Here is a 10,704-nt window from a genome sequence, read left to right on the forward strand (position 1 = left end):
CGGCTCTTTCAAGCATTATAATAGACTGGTGCAGATGACATTGCTTCGTAGTGAGTTTAGCATCCAAAAATGAGTATTATGTGAGTAGGTACTACATTTGAATTTGAGCTAAATAAAAAAGTATGTTTTATACAGTGTGAGTGTGTGTAGTATAGATGTAATTCGGATGTACTATATCCGCCATGTTGTCATTATCATGTGACCTACTGGCGTCATTAGCTTCCCTTCATCCCGATTCACAAATCCTCTCCCGTGGCCTCATTCACGAGTTCACACTTACATATAATTTATGGAGAGTAAATTTAAATGTGTGTTTGGCGTGCGGTCCGGGGTGTGGGGGATGGGGGGGCTTCGAGCTTGGAATTTGGCCCAAACCAAGACTACCCCTCGTGTAAGTAGTTTATGACTAAAAGTGTAGAGAAGAGGAGGGATGCTGATAGACTGTCAATAAATGGAAGAAAGACTGCTGTGTTTATATATATATACACTCACCTAAAGGATTATTAGGAACCCCATACTAATACTGTGTTTGACCCCCTTTCGCCATCAGAACTGCTTTAATTCTACGTGGCATTGATTCAACAAGCTGCTGAGAAATGTTGGCCCATATTGATAGGAGAGCATCTTGCAGTTGATGGAGATTTGTGGGATGCACATCCAGGGCACGAAGCTCCCGTTCCACCACATCCCAAAGATGCTCTATTGGGTTGAGATCTGGGGACTGTGGGGGCCATTTTAGTACAGTCAACTCATTGTCATGTTCTAGAAACCAATTTGAAATGATTCAAGCTTTGTGACATGGTGCATTATCCTGCTGGAAGTAGCCATCAGAAGATGGGTACATGGTGGTCATAAAGGGATGGACATGGTCAGAAACAATGCTCAGGTAGGCCGTGGCATTTAAACAATGCCCAATTGGCACTAAGGGGCCTAAAGTGTGCCAAGAAAACATCCCCCACACCATTACACCACCACCACCAGCCTGCACAGTGGGAACAAGGCATGATGGATCCATGTTCTCATTCTGTTTACGCCAAATTCTGACTCTACCACCTGAATGTCTCAACAGAAATCGAGACTCATCAGACCAGGCAACATTTTTCCAGTCTTCAACTGTCCAATTTTGGTGACCTTGTGCAAATTGTCGCCTCTTTTTCCTATTAGTAGTGGAGATGAGTGGTACCTGGTGGGGTCTTCTGCTGTTGTAGCCCATCCGCCTCAAGGTTGTGCGTGTTGTGGCTTCACAAATGCTTTGCTGCATACCGCGGTTGTAACGAGTGGTTATTTCAGTCAAAGTTGCTCTTCTATCAGTTTGAATCAGTCGGCCCATTCTCCTCTGACCTCGAGCATCAACAAGGCATTTTCTCCCACAGGACTGCCGCATACTGGATGCTCTTCCCTTTTCACACCATTCTTTGTAAACCCTAGAAATGGTTGTGTGTGAAAATCCCAGTAACTGAGCAGATTGTGAAATACTCAGACCGGCCCGTCTGGCACCAACAACCATGCCACGCTCAAAATAGCTTAAATATTAGCTGATAGCTCTCCACCTGTGTCAATTATCTGAACGTGCTTCTCCCAAACCTTGACAACAAAACATAATTTAGATAGTTAAGTATCCATCATATGCACACTTTATAATCTTGCCAAAAGTAGTATAAGTCTTTCGGGGACTTTTCGCCTACTGTCTTTCGCATACTATACCATTTAGGCATATCATTATGACCTAATATTGTGTTGGTCACCCTGACCCATCGAGGCATGGACTCCACTAGATCCCTGAAGTCCTTTAAATTGTGAGGTGGGGCCTCCATGGATCGGACTTGTTTGTTCAGTTCATCCCACAGATGCTCGATTGGATTGAGATCTGGGGAATTTGGAGGCCGAGTCGACGCCTCAAACTGGTTGTTGTGCTCCTCAAACCATTCCTGAAGCATTTGTGCTTTGTGTCAGGAGCATTATCTGCTGGAAGAGCCACAGCCACCAGAATACCGTTTCCATGAAAGGCTGAACATGGTCTCAGCAATGCTTAGGTAGGTGGAGGGTGTCAAAGTAACATCCACATGATGGAGGACCCAAGGTTTCCCAGCAGAACATTGGCCAAAGCATCACACTGCCTCTGTCAGCTCGCCTTCTTCCCATAGTGCATCCTGGGGCCATGTGTTCCCCAGGTAAGCCACGCAAACTCATCCGGCCATCCACGTGATGTAGAAGAACACGTGATTCCTCAGACCAGGCCACCTTATCCTAATATATCCCACCCACTAACAGGAGCCGTGATGAAGAGATAATCAGTGTTATTCACTTCACCTCATAACTTCAGGTCATAATGTTATGCCTTATCAGTGTATATAGTAGGGGCATATTCAATTTCGGATGCAGTTAGTGTTTTTTGAATGTGGTTTTGGTTAAATGACTGAAATAAGGTCTGTGGTGAACACAAGCTCAAGACACTTTCACGTTTTATTCTAAAACAAAAAAAAATACATCAGTTACCCCACTTATGATTTTTTGAAGCTGTTACATGTCTTGAAAAAGGCCGTTGTTAACAAATGAGGCTGTCGATGAGATTAAACGTGATCACATCAAAATCCTATTGGGTTTTTCTTGAGCCAGTGCGACGCTAACATGTTTAGGAGTGAATAGTGCCCAAGTTTTTAAAGTCCAAAACGTGCATCAATCCATCATAAAATTAGTCTGTGTGGCTCCAGGGGGTTAAAATGGTTTAGCTTTGCTTGAAAACAAAGTTAACTATATTATAGGAGTTAAAGGAGTAAACTTTACAAAGCTTGCCCACTGAGCATTCCCGGGCCTTTAGGGTTGCATTTGGGACAGATGAACCACTTTGAGATTCAGTTGAACCACTTTTAGACTAGATTGGATTCTTAAAAAAATCACATGCTAAATTAAACATACAGCAACATAATGTGGTGATGAAACAGTAATATAACATGCAACTTGAAATAGCTTATTTTTGGATATTATATTTTTTTTTTCACAAAAAAATAAATAAATTGTAACAGACTGTATGTCATTAATTATTGCATTTTGAACATAGACACGTTTTATGCACATTAAACTCCGCCCACATTAAAGACGTCATTTGAAGTTCACCCATCGCTTTTTCCACAGCGGAAAAACAATAAAAAGAATTTAAAAAAATAAAAAGGTATACGATTTACTATCTGACAATTCTATAAGTTTATATCTCACAATTCAGACTTTTCTCCCTCATAATTGTAAGTTTCTCCTCAATTCAGGTATATGTTTTTCTCAGAACTGCGAGATATAAAGTCACAATCAAGCTTTAAAAAATCATGTGTCTGAGAAGGACCACATTTTTAACCCAGACTGTTTTATTCACACACTTGTAACGCAAATAATGAATATTTACCTATATATTACAGCACTCCAGCACAAGCTGATGATTGAAATGAAATCCCGCGCAACTCTTTTCAGCGCGGGAACTTTATCAACCGTTTAGCCGAGCTGAATATTTTTATTCCCACATCGAGAAAAATTATAAATTAAAAGATAGTCCATTGCTGTAATCTACGTTTCCTCAGTGTGGTTATTTTTATAGTTTTCGCCCACTTTATCTATTAAGAAAAACCATCCCGTTTTACAAACTTAAAATTATTTTATGGCAATCAACATTTTATAGTGGATTATTCAGTCATGGATTAAACCTGCAATACTCATTTATAAACCTTAGTTTCCACTATATTAAAGCATTCAGTGTGAATCAATCTACAGTAAAGGTCACAGTATTCTCACAACAACACAGAGAGAGAGAGACAGTTTCATTTTCTACAAAACGGTTTAATTACACATGAATAAAACAAATGAACATTAAATAAAGAGATTGCGTGTGATGTGTGTTTATGGTGTGTCTGTGCTGCCCTCATGTGGACACAAACGAGTCCTGCGCTGTAAACACACACACACACACAGATCTGAGAGCGATGGTCTTGTCAGTCGGTGATGATGAGTTCATCACAGCCCCAGTCCTCATAACTCCCGTCCGGAAGATACCGGCGGATGATGATCGGGATCTTCCTGCTCCTGAGAGACCGTAACACACACACACACACACACATCAATACCATAACACAATATTACACAAGAGAAAGTCTGTTTCGGGGTCCAGTATTGTTAGTAGGGTTGGGTACCGTTCCCATTTTAATCGCTACCGGTACCCAACGGTACTTTTCTCGGTACTTAAGAGATGATCAATACCTGTGCAGAAACTGTAAGTCATTTATAGAAGTGTTATTGAGATTATGCCAGATCTGCCTCTGTCTGTGATGTGTGATCACTGTAATATTTACCAGTAAACAGTAGGTTATAACTACTGAATTCATTGAAATCATAAAAACAACTGTAATGTCTGGCCTTCTGTTGTTCAAGAAGTCCCATATGAACGTTTGTGCTGCTAGCTTCTGTGAGCTGCAAGCTTTCTTTTGATTTTATATAACCGCAACAACTTCCTGTCGACTGGTTTATCTCTCCACAACACAGGCATCACACTGAAGGAAAGGCTATACTGCCACCTTGGGGCTACTCAATAGAAGGCCTATCATTACAACACACATATCAAGTTCATTTATTTATATAGCACATTTAAACAGCAGCTGGACAGACCAAAGTGCTTTACAGAGCAAGCATATAAAAATAAAACATACATAAGCACATAGAGAACAACTAAGCTAAGATTAAGTATAGAATCAAGAAGCAAATGTAAAATAATAAGAACAATCTAAGATAATTTATTAATATAATATCCCAGTAAGGTTGATAAATGCATTGTTACTATGACTATTTTTACATTGTGAGTCATTTTCACGAATGAAGTACAGTATTTAATGTTAAACAATTACTGTACAGGCTTTGTTTTTGATGGTCTTTATTGTATTACGTTATCACACTTGAGTTTAGAGAGTGTGTGTGATGAGAATAAAATGTTCTCTAGTTATTTTGGCTTGAAGTGCATCGGTTCCAGTCTCTCCTGACTGTGTGTGTGTGTGTGTGTGTGTGTGTGTGTGTAGGAGGATCAGGAGAACGTCCAGATCCTGCCGGCGGGTGAATAATTTTAATATTAATATTAAAAGATAATTTTAATATTAATCAATATGCTAGCAAGAATAGATAAGTTTTGCCCAGAGACTTAAAAACAGAGAGGTTTGGAGCAGGTCTGATCTCTAGAGGCGTGGTGTTCCACAGACGAGGCCCTGCCGCCGCTAAAGCACGCTCCCCTCTACGCTTCAGTCTGACACGAGGGACTACCAGCAGCGCCTGCTCGTGGGATCTGAGACTTCTGGACGGATGAAGAAGTTAAGGGAGATAAACCCGTGCTAGGTTGTGTAAAGATTTGAAGACGAAGAGAAGAATTTTGAAATCTATTCTCTGCCAGACTGGTAACCAATGTAAAGATCTGAGGATGGGAGAGATATGATCATATTTGTGACAGTTATGGATGAGTCTGGCCGCCGCATTGTGGACTAACTGAAGACGGGAGATTTGAGAATCTGATATACCGCAATATAGAGAGATGCCATAATCCAGTCGACACGTGATGAGAGCATGAACCGCCATTTCCAGAGTTATAGGAGAGAGAGAGCCTTTGATTTTAGAAAGTAGAAACCAGATGAGATGTGTTTATCAAACTTTAAAGACTGGATAAAAAACATATTATCCTTTTTTCTTTTTAAATCAACTTCTATAAAAAGATTTCCCACACATTCTGTGTTGTGTATATCTGGCAATCAAATGAAGATCATTTATTCCTAATGACACTTTATTGTCAAACAAAGCTGCAGAACTGAGCTTTATACTGTTACAATTATAACATGGAAGAAATTTTGTGATATATTACTTGAATAACAAGGTTTTGATAGTTTATAATTATTCCATTACAGGGTTTTTCCTACATTGAACATTTTTTGGCGGCCACCAAAACAAATTTTTGTCCCGCCAAAGCCTTATTTGATGAGTTATTGTGCTTTATATATTGATGTGGATGACTAATGCGCGTGACAGGGCGCACGTTAACCGAGTGACAGAACGAGCAGAGCCGCGCGCACTCTCTGTCTTCAAAACGATCACCGTCTGAGCTCTTTCTCACTCGCGCATATCAAAATCAGCTGAACGTTTAACATTTTTTTTCTTCCCTGAATTGCTGTTGGGTGTGAATTGCGCTCAATAAACACACCTCTCCTGACAGACGTTTTGCACACGCAGCGGCCATAAACCATACTTTCAAATACACAGAAAATATCCTTATAAAGTGTTTTCTGTGATGACAAATCTTTTGTGTTGTTTTAACAGTCTGGATTCACACACAACACGTCCGCTACTGTCCGATTCACAAACTAATGACTCATTTGAACCGATTAATTTTACTGAACTGATGTGTCCAACACTGAGCTCATGAATCGGTGTGTAATCATTTACTCACAACAACTCTGAGATGATAACGCAAGTGTGCTTACCACATTAAACATGAGGGGTTAGCAAGAATTAGTCTTAATAATCCACAGTATTTTCCTGTGTTTATTTGGGGTATTTATATTGATAATGTGTAGTAAATTACCACAAAAAATGAGTTTAGACTGGAATAAGGTGAAACCAGAGCAACACAAGATGTTGATAGCTGGCTGATAATGTTATTAAATTGTAGATATGGTAGAGAATGAGACTATTTGTTATTACATTTTTAATGATTGTTGCCAAAATAATTAATCAATAAACCATACAAACTGGGTAAAAACGGGGAACAAAAGAAACACATCAAGACATCAAAAAAAAAAAAAACGATTATTTGCATTTATTTTACATGTATTGTCTGTATTGGGCTCACATATCACACGGGTAGGTACTTTTACTGTTTGTTTGTGTGTGTGTGTGTGTGTGTGCTCGCGTGTGTGTGGGTGACCATGTCTGGTCAGCTAGACAGCCTCCACCGTAGACCATTTCTGACCCAGGAAAACCCTGCATTAGTGTTAGTGTTATCATCACACCGAGACGTCTCTAACTCTACTGTACAACAGTGATATATTTCTCAAACCGAACCTTTATCTGGACGGGTTGCCGTGAAGAGCTCCGAGTTTCTGTTTATAATGTGACGGTAGTTTTCTCAAATTAAGCGGTACACACACACGACACTCAGGATTCGTATATAGTGTATTTGCTGTTTAATATTCACAGACACAGCACTAGTCTCTCCAGATGCGTTCTCAGGTATTGAAATGATGATTTAATGTGAATCAGTACTCCGTAGTACCGACGTAATTCGGTCAGTGCCCTTAAAAGCACCAAGTTTGGTACCCAACCCTAATTGTTAGAACAGTTTTGTGTGTGTGTGTGTGTGGTCATACTTGAGCTCTTTCATGGCGATCTGCAGCGGATCCGTCTCTCCTTCTAGCTCCACCATCACCGGCGCGCACATCCTGTCACACAGGAAGTGATGTCACTGATCATTAACATGGCAGATCCTCAAATAAAGATTCAAACGGTTATGAATCAGCGAATTGATTCATGATTCGGATCGCCAATGTCACATGATTTCAGCACTTTGACACGCAATCCGAATCATGAATCGATTCGCTGATTCATAACCGTTTGAATCTTTATTTGAGGATTGAACACAAACCAGGAAGAGAAGCCAATGCTGAATAAAGTCGTAGTTTTTGTTATTTTTGGACCGAAATGTATTTTGGATGCTTCAAGAGACTCTAATTAACCCACTGATGTCTCATATGGACTACTGTGATGATGTTTTTATTCCCTTTCTGGACATGGACAGTATAGTGTGCATACACTTGCATACGCTCTCGGACTAAATATAAAATATCTTAAACTGTGTGTGAAGATGAACGGAGGTCTTACGGGTGTGGAGCGACATTAGGGAGAGGAGTTAATGACAGACATTTCATTTTTGGGTGAACTAATCCTTTAAATTCTTTACAAACAGTGATAACGTCGCTGCAGATTAGACACACCAGCTTTGCATTCACAAAACCAGGTAGGATGAACGCACAGATGTCTTTCTTCTTCGTATGCCCTGTTTTTGCTGTTAACTTCCCTCTTTAGACTCTCTGATAGTGCTATCTGCTAACATCACTCTGTACTCGATGTAATAATCGTTGACCTCCAGCACGCTAACCATACTTGCCTATACTATCCTTGAGGCATTGCTACAGGGGTCAGAGGTCACTCACGCGATCTGCAGCGCTCGTGTTCCCAGCACTCGGGCGCGCTCGTATTTGGTCATGTAAGGTGTGGTGATCCTCTTCTGATTGGCCTGCTGACCTTCACCCGCCGGCAGGATCTGGACGTTCTCCTGATCCTCCTACACACACACACACACACACACAGTCAGGAGAGACTGGAACCGATGCACTTCAAGCCAAAATAACTAGAGAACATTTTATTCTCATCACACACACTCTCTCTAAACTCAAGTGTGATAACGTAATACAATAAAGACCATCAAAAACAAAGCCTGTACAGTAATTGTTTAACATTAAATACTGTACTTCATTAGTGAAAATGACTCACAATGTAAAAATATGCATTTATCAACCTTACTGGGATTGAGATTATAAGAAACTAATATTTTCATTAAAAACTCTTAATTTAAATCACACTAATACTGCAATGAGAATCATCTACAAACTCTACCCTTACTTTAAAACTATATTTTTAATATAAAAAATGCATTACAGAAGTGAAAGTCAAGGGGTTGAAAATGAAATGAACTGCAATGTAGTATTAAATCAAAATAGGCTTCATACAGTTTAAACAAGGCAAAATACATGACTCATTTCTCTAGATTTTGGCATGAAATATCAGTTGAACACTAATATTAGAGTACATGAAGTGTCATATAAGGAACACCAGTGAGAATATGAACATAATGAAATGTCCTTACATCTTCCACATTCTCCAGATCATCCAGAGGCTCTTCATCTTCAACATCATCGAAATCTCCATCATCAAAACTGACCAACAACACACACTGGGGTCAACAAACACACACCTCACCAGAAGAAGAAGAACTAGATGCTAAACTAAACACATATCGTTTAATATTAAAAATAGACACACTGGAGTTGTATAAAAGTCTTCACACTCATTTAACTGTACACGACAGTAAACATCTCTAATCAACTGTACCAGACGCGGTCGGAACTCACTTGTCTTCGTTGTCAGACATTATTAATGTCTTGTGTGTCGTAAAAACTATTTAATTGTTAATTTATCAGCTAATATCAGTTTATTGTTGCGTCTCGCGGTTGACTGCGGGACGACTCGAAGCGTGGAACGAACTTCCGGCGGTGCTGCAGTTCTGGAGTCCGTACAGAAACACCAGCGCCACAACACTGACGTTCCCTTTCTTTCCCGTCCTCACTGTCAACTTGCACTTTGTTGTTGCCTTGTCTGTTTTATTTTAATTTTTTGTTTTGTTGTGTTTCTTATGCTGTTGTCTCCACGAGAGTTTGTAATAAACACGAAAACCAAAACAAAACAAAAAAACACTGACGTTCCCACTTGGGCCTGATAAACAACGCACTGGTGTATTACCGCCTCCGACTGGTATGGAGTGTCGATCAAAATGACACATCTCCCTTTTTATATCCTCTCCCACAAAGCAGTTACTTTTTGAAAAAAACAAAAACATTATGGCATTAATTTCCTGATTTATTTTATAAAATATCTCCTAATATTTTTGCTAGGCCAGATTTTGTATTAAAACCCTCCTTTCAGTCTCATTTCTGACAGTATAACATAACATGTTCCACTGTTTCTTCTTGTCCACAAAATTCACACTTTCCTGTATCATGTTTATTCATTTTATAAAGTGTACTATTAGCCTTGTGTGTCCAAATCTCATCCTTGATATGATATTAATATCTCATCTCTCCTGTTTTTCCTGCTCTTCTCATCTCTCCTACTTTCCTTTGAATCCTGTAAAACCGTAAAACTTTCTTCTCCTGATCCTGTTGTTTTTGCCACCTTCCCTTCAAACTTCTCTTAACAATAGCATACTCTTGATTTCAATCTTAATCTGAGTAAAAATGAAATCAAGAGTATTGAAATCAAAAATGAAAATGAAATCAAGATAGTCTTTGTTTTTACTGGCTTCCTTTGCTTCCTTGTCTGCCATTAATGTCCTCAGACACCAATATGAGCCGACCCAGCTACAGGGAACGTTCTCTGAAATTTCTGTCAAAGTTATCGGAAACAGTTCTTGCAGTAACATTTTACGAACGTTATTTGCTATTGATTAACGTTCTAAAAACGTTAGCTATAAAACGTTATTCTTACATTGTTAGTTGAACGTTTTAAAAACGTTACTACATTTAAAAAAGTATTAGTCATTGCAAATTAGTCATACAGGTTTTTTCTCAAACTTCAGATAGGGTCTACATAATTTGTACATCCAGTGACAACTTATGACACTTAAATGCTATTTTGCTTAATATATATCTTTTTTACGATCAGAAGAAAAATCTAGTAAACTTATTATGTATTAAATATGTAATATAAATATAAAAGTCAATTATAAAAGTGGTTTTACCTTTTTTGAAGAAAGAATAAGATGTCTATAAACTTTTATATAGCAAGTACTTTATATTTTATTTGATCATACTCCACACCCTTAAACGAACGTTATTTAACGTTTTTATAACCTAATGAGAA

At 38.9% G+C, this 10,704-nt stretch overlaps 1 protein-coding gene across 1 annotated transcript; it reads right to left on the minus strand.

The window, feature by feature from the left end:
• Positions 1–3,801: 3,801 nt before the first annotated feature.
• Positions 3,802–9,585, minus strand: polr2f (RNA polymerase II, I and III subunit F). Its single transcript, XM_067454760.1, has 5 exons — positions 9,198–9,585; positions 8,933–9,002; positions 8,220–8,350; positions 7,377–7,448; positions 3,802–4,065 (listed from the first exon to the last, which is right to left on the minus strand). Exons 1-5 carry the CDS (start codon positions 9,215–9,217, stop codon positions 3,975–3,977), a joined length of 384 nt encoding a protein of 127 aa, XP_067310861.1. The 5' UTR covers positions 9,218–9,585; the 3' UTR covers positions 3,802–3,974.
• Between the last annotated feature and the right edge of the window lie 1,119 nt (positions 9,586–10,704).

Source organism: Pseudorasbora parva, chromosome 2 (genome assembly GCF_024679245.1).
Source record: "Pseudorasbora parva isolate DD20220531a chromosome 2, ASM2467924v1, whole genome shotgun sequence".
Lineage (NCBI taxonomy): Eukaryota > Metazoa > Chordata > Actinopteri > Cypriniformes > Gobionidae > Pseudorasbora > Pseudorasbora parva.